This window comes from Panulirus ornatus, chromosome 25, assembly GCF_036320965.1.
Source record: "Panulirus ornatus isolate Po-2019 chromosome 25, ASM3632096v1, whole genome shotgun sequence".
NCBI lineage: Eukaryota > Metazoa > Arthropoda > Malacostraca > Decapoda > Palinuridae > Panulirus > Panulirus ornatus.
Genome location: NC_092248.1, coordinates 10,149,868 through 10,166,702, shown reverse-complemented (window position 1 = coordinate 10,166,702; position 16,835 = coordinate 10,149,868). Strand labels below are relative to the sequence as shown.

General features: G+C 47.4%; 1 protein-coding gene and 1 long non-coding RNA gene across 13 annotated transcripts in view; one reads left to right on the top strand and one right to left on the bottom strand.

The window, feature by feature from the left end:
- The window catches only part of LOC139757250 (adenosylhomocysteinase-like 1), a 338,517-nt gene that overhangs the window by 182,647 nt on the left and 139,035 nt on the right, over window positions 1-16,835 (bottom strand). The window contains exon 1 of one of the 12 annotated variants that reach the window (XM_071677530.1): window positions 2,463-3,053. The exons of 9 other annotated variants lie outside the window; for them this stretch is intronic. In XM_071677530.1, coding sequence (XP_071533631.1) covers window positions 2,463-2,465 — 3 coding nt within the window. In that variant the 5' untranslated portion in view covers window positions 2,466-3,053. Of the gene's footprint in view, window positions 1-2,247; window positions 2,323-2,462; window positions 3,054-16,835 lie in introns of those variants that run through there. 2 more of the 12 variants (XM_071677548.1, XM_071677529.1) reach the window with 2 other exon arrangements.
- LOC139757251 (uncharacterized) overlaps window positions 1-16,835 on the top strand; it is a 151,611-nt gene that overhangs the window by 36,411 nt on the left and 98,365 nt on the right. The gene's annotated exons all lie outside the window — the stretch shown is intronic.

Sequence of the window (16,835 nt, the reverse complement as noted above, 5' to 3'; positions counted from 1 at the left end):
AAGACGCCGCTACCGCACGCACATTTCACCTCGGGCGGCCACACAATGCATTAAGCAACTCCACGATATTTCACGTAACGCCCGCCCGCCACACTGCAATGAGTCATTCCTGGCGACGCTGGAATTGACACGCGCGACGTGACGCCCGTGTCTGGTCATAACCTCCGTGACAGAGAGTTCACGTGGCATCTGATCTGGTAACACTGGCACGGGTCGGACTCGAGAACTTACAAGCGTTCCATTATACACGCTTCCTCACTGGATACGAATTAGTTCATTAATCTATCTATCTTTCTATATTCTTTCGTTCACTAATTTCATACTCTAATACACAGTGATGTACAATGATATGTCTCCTGGCTAAACACCACAATGTCTCCTGGCTAAACACCACAATGTCTCCTGGCTAAACACCACAATGTGAAATGATAATATAAAATATTGATCAGTCAGCCGTAATGCAGTCGTCAGCGTCGTTATCCATGGGTCACACACACACCGGCCCGTCTTCCATGTGTCGGACCGGGTTACCGCCTCACAGCCTAACCCACAGTTCACCCTTCCCTTCTGGCGTGTGCGTGTGTGTGTGTGTGTGTGTGATTACTATTTGTGGCGGGTGGGGAGTGGGGAGAGTTTTACACTCGTGTTGCCCCGTCTCTCAACCATGTATGCAGGAACATTGTCTTCACTCAGGTGTATACTAATGCTGTGTGTGTGTGTGTGTGTGTGTGTGTGTGTGTGTGTGTGTGTGTGTGTGTGTGTGTGATCTCAGAGGCCGTGATCTGTGTGGCATCATAATAAGAGATTATAATCAAGTCAAACCCGACGTTACATCCATTGTCATATGTCTTTGCCTTCTGAGTTTAGAGGCCACCACGGTGTACTGGTTATGTGACAGCACTCCCTCCCTCTGTGATCACCCCAGGCTGCACACATCGCCCTAGAAGTGTCCAGGATCTAGTTCGGGGCGTCCGTGACCATGGCAAAGGTCAACCAAATCACCCGTTACATCATGGTTCCTGGAACCCATGATAGCCAGGGGACTGGTTCCAGGAGCCCATGACACCATGGACAAGGGTTCCAGAAACCCATGACACCAGGGACAAGGGTTCCAGGAACCCACAACATCCAGGGCATAGCTGCCATAAACCCATGACTACCAGTTCACTGGTACCAGGAACCCATGGCACCGAGGGGAGGGAGGAGTGGTCAGGAGTGGGGTGTGTGTGTGTGTGTGAGGGGGGGGGGGGGGGATCAGGTGAAAGGTCTCGAGGTCAAGTGGAATGTCAAGTTAGGTCATGTGAGAGGTCTGGGGGACAAGTGAGAGGGCCTGGAAAAGATGTGAGAGGCCTGGAGAGGAGTGGGTCGAATGGTCTACAACACCCCATGGGTTCCAGCAACCCATAACATCCTGGGAAGGTGTTCCAGGAACCCATGACACCTGAGTCAGTGGTTCCATCAACCTATGACAACCCGGTCAGGGGTTCATGAAACCCACGACAACCGGGGCAGCGGCTCGAAAAAAACCCATGACACCAGGGTACAGACTTCTGGAACCAATGACACATGTAGCTTGTGGCGAGTGACCCTCGGCTTTGGTACGAGAGACCCATGTCACCCAGGGGAGGAAGAAGAGGAGGAGGAGGAGGAGGAGGAGGTGTCTGAGGAGCGGCATTCGGGGCAGTGATTCGAATCTTACATCACAAGTCATTCGATCGGAATAATGAATTCAGAAGTCAACAACCACAAACACGATTATCGCTTTTTGCAGCTGCCTCCAATAAATAATAATAATAATAATAATAATAATAATAATAATGATAATAATAATTTATTCATTTATTTATTTATTTTGCTTTGTCGCTGTCTCCCGCGTTAGCGAGGTAGCGCAAGGAAACAGACGAAAGAATGGCCCAACCCACCCACATACACATGTATATACATACACGTCCACACAGGCATAAATACATACCTATACATCTCAACGTATACATGTATATACACACACACAGACATATACATATATACACGTGTGCATAATTCATGCTGTCTGCCTTTATTCCTTCCCATCGCCACCCCGCCACACATAATAATAATAATAATAATAATAATAATAATAATAATAATAATAAAAATAATAATAATAATCTTCAAAATCGTATCCTTGGCTAGCTGACATCTCTCATAACAGTTGTAACGCCAGCATCTCACAATGAGATCGTTATTACTATCGTTACTCTCACTTACACACTGTAGTAACATCGTAAGACCTTTCAGCGCCTCTCCACCACAAGCTCTTTCGTACATTTCGCGCCGAAATTCACGTCTGTTTCACTAGAGAATATACATACATATTCATCGCGTCTGAGCCAAGAGTCACCACATTTAATCACCTTATTCGCCAATTTACATTACATTCATTTCATTGTCATCTGTGAGTTCAAGATTCAACAATACACTACCATGTTCTGGGGTTTCAAAAGTGTCAACAACACATGACGTGGGAATAATGTCCGGGGCTTTCCTCGATGCTCGCCAACACCATCAGTACTCCCGCGTTTTGCCACGCGCCATCACCGCACTCTACCACCACCATCGCCTCCACCAGTTCCACCTCTCTAACGAACTCTTATCCCGTCAACACTCACATTCTTGTCTATTCCTGGGCGTCTCTGTCGCGAGAGTGAATGCTTCACACTGGGACTTTTACCCTCGTTTCACCAGCAAGACTGAGTGTTTTCGACAACTAAATCACTCATCAATCTTGAGCACTTCCTTGTCAGACGTACGTAGCACTTTGGCTCAACTACTCACTTCACAAGAGGTGGCCACAACAGCACCACTAATCTTCCGAGGGCGTAAAGGCACTTCCAAGGCGGGTCGCCTCCCCCGAGCCAGTGTTTACGAACTCCGCGATGAGTGTGTGTGTGTGTGTCGCAACCCCGGGCGCTGAGGGGAGGAGAGAAGGGTCGAGTGAGGGGCAGGGCTCGCGTGAGTCGACCGTAACACACTCTGTCACGCACCGCGGGTGAGAGCAAGAGTCGCGTGAGTGCGTGGAGGCAGCGGCTGTGGGGCACGGATGGTGGCGGAGAGTTTAAGTGCGTATGGTGGACTGAGTGGAGGAGGACTGAGTGAGTGGGGGAGGGAGAGTGGCAGGCCAGACCAGCCTCACACACACACACACACACACATACATACAAACACACACGCCTTCAGGGACAGATAGGCCGCGGCGGTGATCACAAGGACGGGGAGGTGCCCATCCCCCCTCACCCCACACATCTCCCGGAACACACACTACCACGCCTACCACCTTACCGTAACAAATGCCCGGTACAACGCTTGATAACAACACTGCAACACCAAATGTGTGACATGAACGATCCTGCAATATCTAAGGTGTTACGTGAACCCTGCAACATCTGGGGTGTTACATTCACAACCCTTCAACGTTTGAGGTGTTACACAGTTACAACTCTACAACACTCAGAACCTGGGATGGTATAATAACAACCTTATAACATCCAGGATGTCACAATTACAACCCTGTCATACCTAGGACGTATCAATAAAGTTTAGAATGTTATAACAACAATATAGGGTGTTACAACAATGACATAATAACTTTTACCATCCCTCATAACACATTCATCCCTGTGACGCTGTAACAAATGGAACATTCCAAAGTATAATTCCTAACATTCGACATTAACAGTACATTTCACATCTAGAGACACTGTGGGTCTTCACATTACCCTAACATTCCAAAGATCCTTGTCGAAGAATATATTTTCAATCGATGAAACAATGAATCGTTCCCCACTGTATGGCGTGGGTCAGAATGGCAGAGCCCCTGAAGTCCTACACAGACACACACACACACACACACACACACACACACACACACACACACACACACCTTCCCTCGACCAACTGTCCAGTGTGCTGAGGTGAATGTAATACCACATACACACAGTGGGAGAGCTCTTCAGGAAAATGTTATCGGGTCAGTCAGTTTAGGAAAATTCCTACAATTACTGGAAGCAAAGATAATAACTTGACATTTTCACAATTCAAATACAAGCTCTTGGAACAAAAGGTCTGGCATTTGATATCTCTACTCCAGTATCTTAAGATCTTCACACAAACATCAAAATAGGTGAAGAAAAAAAAAAAAAGAGTAGCGAAGCAAATGAAACGTGAAGTGGGGCAATTACGGAGGATGACAGTGAAAACAACCGCGAGATTTCGACGTTCAGTGATAAGGTAGAAAACGAGGAGCGGGCCGGAAGATTACGTCGGCAGAAATTCGCCTGCAGTGACCTTTTCTGAGGTGATGTTTTTTTTTGGGGGGGGGGGTTCTTTTTACCCGCGTTTCAGATGACATTTTCATAGCCGTGATAACGTCCACTGCGAAAGGATCCGTCTGGTCCCCTCGACGCGGGGACCAACACCAGGAACCAGGCGAGACCCGAAGAGAAAATATCAACTGAGAGACTTTATGTATAACTTCCATATACAGATATATATATATATATATATATATATATATATATATATATATATATATATATATATATATATATATATATATAGGAACATCTCGCCCAATCAGGCACCAGTGGCAAAGTGAACGAGAATAGATTTAAACGCCATAAAACCCTAATCTTCTGCTGCGCTGAGGATCTTAAAGCTAGGCACAACATTAGTAAATACTAAGGGGAAAAAAATAAACATTTTACGATGCATAGATACGACAGAAGAGAAAATTGGCCTAGGATCCGCAGGGCATGTAGTAAACAAACTCAGCCCAGAAGGATGACAATGCTAGCCTGGCAGATAAGAACAGCACTCCATGATACAAATTCAGCCCAGGTTACCTACACCCATGACTAACTAATGCGGGGCAAACCCATGATTAACTCGGGGCCAGACTGGAATAACTCATGGCCAGCCCACAGGCTATCTCAAGGCCAAGCGGGAATAATTCCAGACCTTGGCAGGAATAATTCAAACCAGTGCTTGGCAGGGATAATTCCAGACCATTCTAAGAATAACTCAAGGCCAGCCAAGAATAACCGAAGGCTTAGGCGGGAATAATTCCAAGTTAGTCCAAGAATGACAGGGCCACACCGGAGTAATTCAGAGCTTGGCGAGAATGCGAAACCACCACTAGAATAACTTAGGCCCAATCCAGAATAATCCAGGCCGGTCCAAACTGACCGGTCTAGGAAAATTCAAAGTCTCATGAGAATAACTCAAACCCAGACCAGAATGACTTAAACCAGGCGACAGTATGTCCAGGTCTTCCTGAAATAATTGTGATCCTACGAGAACGGAGGACCAACCCAGAATAACAGAAGACCATCTAGGAATGACGGTAGACCAACCCAGCATGACGGCAGACCAACCCAGCATGACAGCAGACCAACACAGCATAAGGGTAGATGAACTCAGCATAACGGAGTACCAATGCAGCACAACGGAAGACCAACTCAGCATAACGGAAGACCAACTCAGCATAACGGAAGACCAACTCAGCATAACGGAGGACTAACTCAGCATAACAGAGGACCAATCCAGCATAACGAAGACCAACTCAGCATAACGGAGGACCAATCCAGCATAACGGAAGACCAACTCAGCATAACGGAGGACCAATCCAGCATAACGGAAGACCAACCCGGCATAACGTGCGAGCAGAGGAGAGAACACCTTGAGGCCTGCCAGGAACGCAGAAAGGCCCAGCTAACAACAGAAAAACAGACCCCAAGCCTGGAATAAACATAAATCCATCACGAACAACGTAAGGCTAACGGAGGACCAAAGCCACGGTATCAGGAAGCCAACGTAGTCTACTGCCTCACGTGTATAGACCATGAGGGTTGAGGAGGTGGGAGAGGGGGGCCAAACCTCCTCCCCCCCATATGTACCACACACCAACCACTATCGTCCAGTTTTTTCCCCCCGTCCTGGCACGCGTGTGTGCGTGTGTGTGTGCGTTTGTCCTCAGTCCGGCTTCTTGTACCCACCAGGGTTCTCCCCCCCGGTGAGGCAGCCGTGTGTGTGTGTGTGTGTGAAGGTCAGAGCTCTCTCCCTACCTGGCCTGGATCCGCCCCACGCCATCAGGGGTTCACACAAGTGGGACACTCGCTCGCTCCCGCAGCGGCTGCTGGCTACCGCTCGCTCCCCCATGCACACCGGCGTGGCCAGAGAAATCATGGGTGATATGACGTAAGGCTCACTGGCCTTTATATATATATATATATATATATATATATATATATATATATATATATATATATATATATATATATATATATAAATTTTTCCCTATAGGAGAAAATCTGTTTCCTGTACATATATACGTCGATATTTGTGACTATTCCAGGAAGAAGACTGATTCAATGAGCCCAGCGAAGGGCGTAGGTGGAGAGGTTTCTCGTGTCTCCTGGAAAATAAAGGGCCAACAGGGACAATCTTCAGGGAAATACCGGGGAAAAATCTTCCCTCGAATTCCCAGCACTGAGTGTTCAAAGGCGATATTGGGAGCGAAAAGAAAAGAAAAGGGAGTAGCCATTTCTCCTCGAGGTAGCCTGCATTCGGAAGGCAGAGCAAATCCATGTTTTCCCGATCAATATCTTTCATACAGTAGTTGCAATAAAGAATAATTAAGACTACAAAAAATTGATCAATAGTAATCAATCAACAGTACCTATCATCACTCATGCATATCTCTAAACCCTACACACACACACACACACACACACACACACACACATATATATATATATATATATATATATATATATATATATATATATATATATATATGTAAAACTACGACAGTCGTAGTTTGATCCATAACCGAGTAATAATGGAGCAAAACGAAGACTGGAGCACCACCTCTCCTCATACCACTTGAGCTGGACAATCTCAACTCTTCCTGAATATTCGATAACTTTTCCCCTCTCTCTCTCTCTCTCTCTCTCTCTCTCTCTCTCTCTCTCTCTCTCTCTCTCTCTCTCTCTCTCTCGCGCGCGCGCTTGTCAAAAAAAAAAAATCTATCCATTTCTCGATACAGGAAGGTGTAAAAATTTTTCTTCCGCGGGGAAAAGTCGAAGAAATCCAAAAATAAAAGCGGCACACTTTAAAAATCGGTGAACTTTAAACAAAAAATAAAAAAAAACCACTCCAGGCAAATACTTTCATAACTACAGAGAGAGAGAGAGAGAGAGAGAGAGAGAGAGAGAGAGAGAGAGAGAGAGAGAGAGAGAGAGAGGTGGGAGGAGGGGAGAGCCAGGAACACCTGCGTGGTAGACCTGCTGTCTTCCGTGAAGACTTCAGGGTCCAATGATGCGGGTGTCTGTCTACCCAGGGTGACGGACACTCGACCCTGCAGACAGATACTGGAGCCGCCATCCTGGACACCTGAAGGAGGAGGAGACTACATGCTTCTCCCAGGCCCCACCCGACACGCGCACGCAAATCAAGGAATTCAATTGGTAACTGAAGCTAAATCTTTATCCCCATGACGGGCTGGGCTTTAGCCATGTACCTTTACGAGTCAGGTCGGAGGCCGGGCCAGGCCTTACCGTCGTGCTCAGTGGTCGTACCGACGAGCTCCCTGGTCGTACGGTCGCGCCCAAACGATCGTTCCAGCGAGCTCAAGGGGACAGATACCATCAGAAGAACGACACGGGGCTTCTGATGATCATGACGTCAAATGTTTACCTGCTAGCCAGCCCTTGTGAGATCAAAGGTCCTCGTCCTCCTCCCTCCTCCTCCTCCCTCCTCCGATCCCCCTCTTTAACAGCGTTCTCTTTATTGTCTTTTTGTTCTGCGTTCTACACGTCTCTCTGTTCCCAGGCCTGACCCCGCGGGTGTAGGATGCACACACGAGCGCAACCTGAACATTCTACCAGCTGATTCGATATCTTAACAACAGTGATGTGAAGTTTTGTAATGTCTCGTCTGGGGACACATATCTCGCTCTAACCTCTGCTCACCACCACGTTAAGTGTCCCTCTTACGCCTTACAATGGATCGTTTTGGTCTGTGGTGCGCTCGTGTCATCCTGCACTCAACACCTCCTCCCTAACCTCAGGCCTGTGTGTTGTTAGCGCGACAAGTTCTTCTCAAAATGTTGGTCAGATACAGACGAAAACACGGCAATATGGGTACACATGATTATATCCTGTATTACTTCCAAACACTTAAGACCCGATCATTAAACAACTATTAACTACAATTTACCGTGGGTAATTAGTTCGCAGGAAACGAGTTTCAAACACATCGTTGCCAGGGCGGCGAGAGGGACCTAACTGCTCTTGAAACGGATCTGCACACCGACTATACTGCCGCCCGCCAGCAACAGTATCCCTACACTGTCCACGTTAACCCTAGCCGGCTCCTACCAGATTACACAAGGATGAATGACTTTCCCATAGCAGTGCCATGCCCGCTGCCTCAGCTGTGACTGTTCCCTCTGCTCCTCACACGGTAAAGCCTCAGCCAAGCGTCTGTCCTGGTGTCCTCAGCCAGGCGTCCGTCTTCCCTGGGCACGACCTTCCAGCGGTCATGAATCACATGGTACATTGTCATAGGGTCTCCAGAGGCTCTAAGGAGATGCTAAGCCTCCACCACCATGACGCCGTGAGGGAGAGACTGTGAGAGACACATACGGTGGAGAGAGATTGTGGGCGATGAACACAGAATGGTCGGGTTAAGAGAAAGGGAGAGTGACGCTGGGTTAAGAGGGAGAGGCAAAGAAATAGGTTAAAAGAAATAGAAAGAAAAACGTTGGCTTAAAAACCTGTTGAGAGAGAGAGAGAGAGAGAGAGAGAGAGAGAGAGAGAGAGAGAGAGAGAGAGAGAGCGAAAGCCGGCTTTACGAGAAACAGAAAACAGATTAAGAGAGGAAGAGAGACAACGAAAGAGGGATCGAGACTCTAGGTAAATAAAAAGGTGGATCAGAGAGATGCTGAGAGAGAGAGAGAGAGAGAGACAGAGAGAGAGAGAGAGAGAGAGAGAGAGAGAGAGAGAGAGAGAGAGAGAGAGAGGGGGGGGGGGGGGATAAGCAAGAGCCGGCCGAGCAAGGAGGGCCCTGCGCACTACCTCCTGCAGGAACTACGGCAGCCTGGGATGGGCACGCCTCTGACTCGTCCTTGAATGTTTTTACTCCTTCAACGAACTGACTCCCAACCTCCCTCCCCCTTTACACAGCATCTCTCACTATCAAGGCATCACCCTCCTCCCTTCACTCTCCCTCACCAACGCCGCCTCCATCATCAGGGTTTAACAGGTTTACCTGAAGGTTTATTGGGTTCTGCTCATGGATCGTACAAGGTGAAATATGTTAAAACACGTCTCGCACTCGTGTATCTAAGATTCGTACACGCTCTTTCGGCACTCAACTCCCTAAAAGTCTGACCATCGGATCCTTAAATGTCTCAAATCCTTTAATTACGGGGCTAACATTTTTTCCGATCTTACTGACCCTGTGCAACACGTCGCATCAACCTAGCCTTACCTAAATCTGATTCGGTTGTCCTCTGTTTACTGCTCCCTGAAGATCTGAGCACAGCTATATCACTCTTACATCAGAGTGTGAGATACACTACGATTTAGTTTGATTTCAATCGGCTTGAGACATAGCTCACCTCATCTGCATTGCTTGCCAAGTGGACGGGAGAAGTAGCGCATCTTAACCCTTCAGGACATGCAGAAAGCATCGTGCGCTCGTGTTATCCAGGTCGGACATGATGCTGGATCATCACTACGTACAGCGTGGTAGGCCCGGACGTGAGCGCCACGGTCGGAACTTTCAAAACTTCTTGAGTACGACCGTACGACCTAACACCCCCCTCCCAAAAAAACCTCTAGAGCGACGGTACGACCCCAGACCCTTGAGCACGACGATGCGACGTCCTCGTACCCGTGCACGACGGCACGACTCAGGGGTGTGCCGGCCTGGCTATCATATCACCTGATCCGTATGCATGCGTTGCATTAATCAAGGGCACGTCCCTCCCCCGTGTACCTGGCGAGAGACGAAGTTAATGGCGATGTATAAAACCCGAGTCGGTGGCGAGAGTGAACCGGGGTCTTCGGTTATCTTGAAGTACTTGCTCAGGCAGGAGCGAGGGCCGAGGTCGAGTCAGAGACGTAGAATACAAAGTTCAGTGGTGCAGTAGCTGCAGGAAATGCCTGGCTGATATGTCACAATGTCAGGTCAGTGTGATCCTACAGTGATGTTGCCTTTCATCGAAAGGTTTGATGGCAATCGAAGATAATGATGTTCACGTTCATCATGGACGATAGATAGTGACCGAAGCTTAAAAGGAACTTGTTTGAACCTTCAGGTACACGAGCCTCCACTACAGCTGTACCTCACAGTGAACTCGTGTATTATCACGTTCTGTAACCTCCCGTGTGGTTAATTTTTCCCCGTCACACTCGCCGCTGACCCCTGACCTTACAGACACACTACCACCAACAGCTTCAACTTTCCTTTAATATTGGCCAACTGTGTCGGATCATATCGCTGCCCCGATCAACAGATGTCGTCTCATAACCTCCAGTTCTGTCATGGCCACGAAGTATGACCCGTCAATATTGCCTCCTCAATATACATCTACTCGGATAACCCTGACTGTAGTCTTCGAGTAACGTTTCGTTAAATCACAGTTACCCCCTGAACCAGTTTCTATGAAAGAGTCCTGCTACCCAAGGCTGTGCGCTGCTTCCAGTAGCAAGGTTAGGTGGACGCCTTTGGAGGGAGAGATTCTTCGACGAGATTCTACTTCAATTGATACAGCCTCGCAAAAGGTGACCTTTGTATTCGCAGGGTAGCCCCTCTTGCAGCTGGAAACCGGTAACACCTATCTATCTACATCTATTTACCATATACAATCCTGAAGTCAGTTGAGAATCGCGAAAGCCTCGGCATTTCCTTCATGCTGTGGGAGGCGACCAAGGGAGGCGGGAATGAGGCGCTGAAAATCCTTGCCCTCAGTATTATGACCTTCCCTTCACTAAGTGAAAATTATAATGAGGAGGAAAGCTGAGAATTTTCTCCCCTCGAAGGCTCTCTTAGCCGTCCGTTCCTGACGCTACCTCGCTGGGGCGGGAAAAGCGACACCAAAAGATCAAAAAGAATTTTTTTTCTTACCGACAGATCCGCTTCACCGTGAGTCCGCAACATCGATATAAAAAGGTAATTTTGTGATGTATAAAAAGTCGTATAAGCTTAACTCTACCTCTGTGGAGGGTGACGCCACCTGACTCTGGAAATCTGGAAATTATGGTCAGGTTCCAGTCCTAATGGTCGGTCTTCCAGAAGAGAACGGGTCGTACTGGTGAGATATACAGCGACATCTCTTGGTCAATGATTACGACTCTTGAGGAGGGAAGGTGTGAGCGCTTACATCACGAAGCTCTCCACTCCCACAACCACCCCTCACATTAATGTGTGGAGGAAGCCCACCACACACACATACACACACACACTGCAGGATGCCTCCCCGTCACGCATACACTGTCTGAAGGAAGCCTTCATGCCCGGCTAGTGTGACGCCCCGTCACACACGGATCTGCAACATTTAACATCACATCCATGTGTGACATCAGGCGTTACGCCTCTCCGAGGCCATGTGACACAACTGTCACTCCTGTTATCAGCTTGTTACAAACAGACAAGTAACATTTCACTTGTTAGAACATACACTCTACCTGTTACTTCAAATCAGTTATCATGAAATACATACGGATCAAATCTGTGCGGATATTACATCTATACATAAATGAACCAATAAGAAAATCAGGCTATACATCAAACATATCAACAGATTACATCGCTCTGTATATCAAACGTCTATACAGAATGTCTATCTATATATCGCATCTGTCTATACATGAAGCTGTTCTACATATCGTCTGTCTATACTTTAAACATGACTACAGCAAATATCAAAATATCAAATGACTCTATATTCAGGTTTTTCTGGGAGGGTATTAAATGTAAATTGAACGTCAAAAATGTACATAAAATCTCTCGGTACACTAAATGTCTATAAATCAAATCAGTAAATTATGTACATCAAGTGACTATACATTAAATTTAAATTTTGCGCAAAACATTTTCTTATTCTCGCATATCAATAATAATAATAATAATAATAATAATAATAATAATAATAATAATAATAATAATAATAATTCCGTCGATACAGCAACTTCTAATCACATGTACAATTATCTGAGGGGGGAAAAGAACACACACCGCCCAACGCACTCTCCAAGCCTCCCTCCTTAATCCTGCTCCTCCGCCACCTCCCACACAACACACTTCCAAACGAACTCCACGCTTCCTAACGCACTCAACCCCCCCCCCCCCCCACAACACACCCACACATGACGTGCTTCAAGGCACAAGGTATGAAGCTGTCTACGAGCAGATACACTTCACCGCTGGGTACCTCCTAAACTACCGACAGGGTCGTAACGAGCGCCCAACGCAAGAAGGGTCGTACCAAACTCAAGACACACGAGGGTCGTACAAAAAAAGAAAAATAACCACCATAAGCCACAAACGAGTCCTCGTAAACGCCACGACGCACAAGAGTACACAAGACTCGTACCCAAACGTACCCCAAACGAGACAGTCGCACACACAAAGCCGTACACAATGGTCGAACGTAAAGCCAGACGCAGGCAGGGTTGTAACCCCCCCCGAGCACACCCCAGCACTGAACCTGCTCGTAACCTCACCGGCAGACTTAACAAGATGCACACAGTAATGAGCTCAGTATGTCAGCCAAATTATCTTCCGTCTTTACAAGTGATTTTCTTCGCCTTAGTCAAACACGGCGATAAACCCAGGCCAAAAGCCACAATCAGACCGTAATACCTATTACAAATTACCACAATTATCTTCCTCATGAGAAACAACGTTAATGATTACATACATGGGTTAGGATGAACTCGGGCCACAGGATACCAATACTCTCTCTCTCGCTCTCTCTCTCTCTCTCTCTCTCTCTCTCTCTCTCTCTCTCTCTCTCTCTCTCTCTCTCTCTCTCTCTCTCACTGTGTAAGTGTGTGTGTGTGTGTGTGTGTCAGGAGCACAGACCGTGAAGGCGACCACTCCAAGGCTCTCCACCACCGATCTCTCGTAACACACAAACCACACATTCGCTGGCTCAGCTGCCTTCAATATCGCCTCTTACGTCTTTCCGCCTCACGAACATTTTAACATATGCCTCCCTCCTCCCTCCCCACTCTCTCATCCCCATCTGAGTGCCTCGGCTTTGTTAAACCATACGCTAGAGAGAAGGCTATGTTGTCTCTCATATGTTAGGCTTAAGGGCGCTGTGTTATACATCATATACCGAGGCGGGAGCCTATGTTGTCCACGATATGTGGTGAGCCTCCGGAGCTACGCTGCAAATCATATGCTAGCGAGGAGGCTATGTTGCCTTCTACCGGGTATGGAGTCATGCTGTGTGTTATCTGTTGATGAAAGCTATGTTAAACAGGACCCTAGGCGGAGTGGTATAAGCAAGGTGTTGCTTTCTGCAGGTGGGGAAGCCAGGATCAAAGTAACATACCAACAAAGGAGCTATGTTGTCTATGCTACTTAAATAAACACTCCTAAGAGGCACACTGGCCGTGCTAAGAAAGCATAGCTAGACTCCGCTCTTCTCAGTATAGCTAAAATACAATTCATTTAAGTATACGAGAGTACACCGCCGACACATACCATCGCCCGCCTCAGACTGTCACTATACGCCGAACACTTACGCCTACACCGGCAGGCTGTGTGAGGCAGGCGTGAGGTGAAGCCTACGCAAGCAGGAAGACGGACCCGAAGGTGCTTTCAGTAACCGTCCATCATCTAGGTTGTAAATCCCTCCGAAAAATGGAAAACTCTCGCTTTCTTCCGGTTCGCGAGAGTATTTTCCCACTCTCCCCCAGTGCACATCATACCTTGTACATCCTGTGTATGATAACTATAGACTACATGACACCCAATACATCCACTCTGCAGTGATGACTGTAAACTACATCCCCTCCTTCACTACACCCACTTACTACATTTACTTCTAACTGTTAATTACGTTGGAACAGAATAAATCCTCTAAATACTTGTATTAACACACGTTAAATTTACAAACCGCATTACTAGTTCGCAAGACAAATATTACAATCAGCTTTCCAGCTTATGATGAGCAGCTAAGCTGACTACTTCGTTACCAATCTTCACAACGCACTCCGGAAAGCCACTTTAAAAAGATTCCTCCTCTCCTCCAATACTCTTCAGCCGCCGTCCCACTTATACTTTTCTTCCAGCCATCACGACTCTTCATCACTTCACCAAACAATTAAGAATCATTCCCGTGTTCTTCTCTAGTCATCTCTCTCTCTCTTTCTCACTAACCAGTGCACTTGTGTCTCTTCCTGTGGAACACCGGAGGACGTCGCTACGTATCAAAACAATCAACACTGCACCACTTGTCTGTCGCAACACAAACCACACAGATCAGTCTAAACTTGCGCTTCGTAAAACCTATCTTGTTCTCCAGCAACACTCCTGAGCCACACACCGAGTCCCCCAACCACTTGAACACGACGGTAACGACCCTAGGACGACTATCGCATCGGAGGGTCGTCAAGTAGTGCCCAGGCGGGTGGTGGGGTCCGTGCTCAAAGAGGTGGTCGTGGGAGGCGAGAGCAGCACAAGCGAGAGACGTACACAGTTCGGCTGGCACATTCACCGCCTACTTACACCCAACTTATTGTCTCTGGTGCCGACCCTTGTCTCTCCCCAACACTGCAACAAAACCCTCCCGCTTCTGTCTCACTCTCCCTCCAAGACCTCACTCAGCTCCACCCACAACCTCCCTCATTCATCCCTCCCACCGCTCCTTCTCGGCACTACGGTATTATATATATATCTATATATATATATATATATATATATATATATATATATATATATATATATATATATATATATATTATATATATATATATATATATATATATATATATATATATATATATATATATATATATATATATATATATATATATATATCACACTCACTACAACACCTGTCGCTTTCATTTGTTCCACCTACTTAAATATGATTCACTTCTACCGTAGCTAATTGACCGTCACGTCTTTCCCGACGGATTTCTCGAGAGAGAAATGTGCATTCGCTGGCGTCTGCCCCTGACGTATGGATACGTCACATTCCGCATGGGGGGTTTTCTAATACCATATTTCAGTCACACAAGACAACGATGCTACGATATCAAAAGCATCCTTCGATATCACACTAAATTGCCCAGACGATTTCCAAGTCAAAGTACATTAATGATCCATATAGCACTTGCTGTATTACCAAGTCTCGGTATTTTCTGCGTCAGGCCATCCAGGGAAGGTGTAGTAATACAAGCTACACCTACACACTCCTCGCCCACTGGGCACAAACACAAGGTTGTATACTATGACCCGGCGTCGCACGCAAGACGTGTCAGACGAGGCCCTTGTGTCATATATATGTGTCATGCGACTTCCCCTGGTGTCGCGGACGAGGATGTCTTAGAAAAATAAAAGGCCCCGGTGTCAGACGAGGACGAGGACCTGATGTAAAACGAAGACCCTACGGTGTCAGTCGAGGCCGAGGACCTGATGTAAAACGAAGACCCTACGGTGTCAGATGAGGCCGAGGACCCGATGTAAAACGAAGACCCCACGGTGTCAGTCGAGGACCCGTTTGTGTTAGACAAGTAAAGGTGTCTGACGAGTCCTCATTGTCAAAGACGTAGTAGGGGTTCATATAAGGTGCCACGTTTACTGTCGTGGTGGCGGGTCGAGCCAAGGAACTGACGGTGAGCAATTAATGAAGAGCGTGTATAGCGAAGCAGAGGAGACAGTATTGCACTACAGAACACGAAGATAAATGAAACGAACTTATCATTACCAGTGACGAAGGGAAATACAGAGTCTTACGAAGGATGAAAAAAAGAAATACATGTAATCATTAAGGAGAAAGTAATCCACAGGAGAAAAAGAGCAGTGGACCACGGACGGCCCCGGCAATCACGAGCCAGCAGCAATAACTCGGGCAGGAAGTATCGCTCCGGACGGAACAATGGCCCACTTGGCCTGAGGTAGTCAGGAAATATGCCTCCCCTGAAACGGCGGCGGCGGCGGCGCCCCTCAGAGGAAACATGTGCCTCGGGAGGGAAGGCAAGCTGCCCGCGTGAAGGATCTTGTACCAGCAGGGATGGGAGGGCAGTCCTTCGGCGGTGGTGCTGGGAGGAGAGCAAGATTACTGACAGTGTAAAGAACAAGGGAAGGGAGGGGACGACCCACGTGTGGGGGGGGAAGCCTGACATGTTCGTGGTATGGCTAGTCCCAGCAGAGGCTACGTAGGCAGTCCAGGGTAGGTGTCAGGGAGGTGGAGTACAGGGCGAGAATGACTGGAAGGGTGCCTCGCTCCCACCCACTCTCACCACCACTACGACAACCGCAGCCCACCCCTGACTCACAACCACAACCTCTTTCACCTTGAACGAACACTACCTTATTACCTGACCCTTCCCATACCCCTCCTCCTCAACGAATCAAACACAACACTACGTACAACACTATGTATCCCTAGGCTTTAAGCACCACACGCCACCTGCCCTCACCTCCCATTTACAGACCAAACATATCCACAACCCACACACACACACACACGCAACACACACCACGAGTACCTTCTCTCACTACCATATTCATCTTTCGTCCAGTACAGTTAAAGGGGAACTGGTTCCACA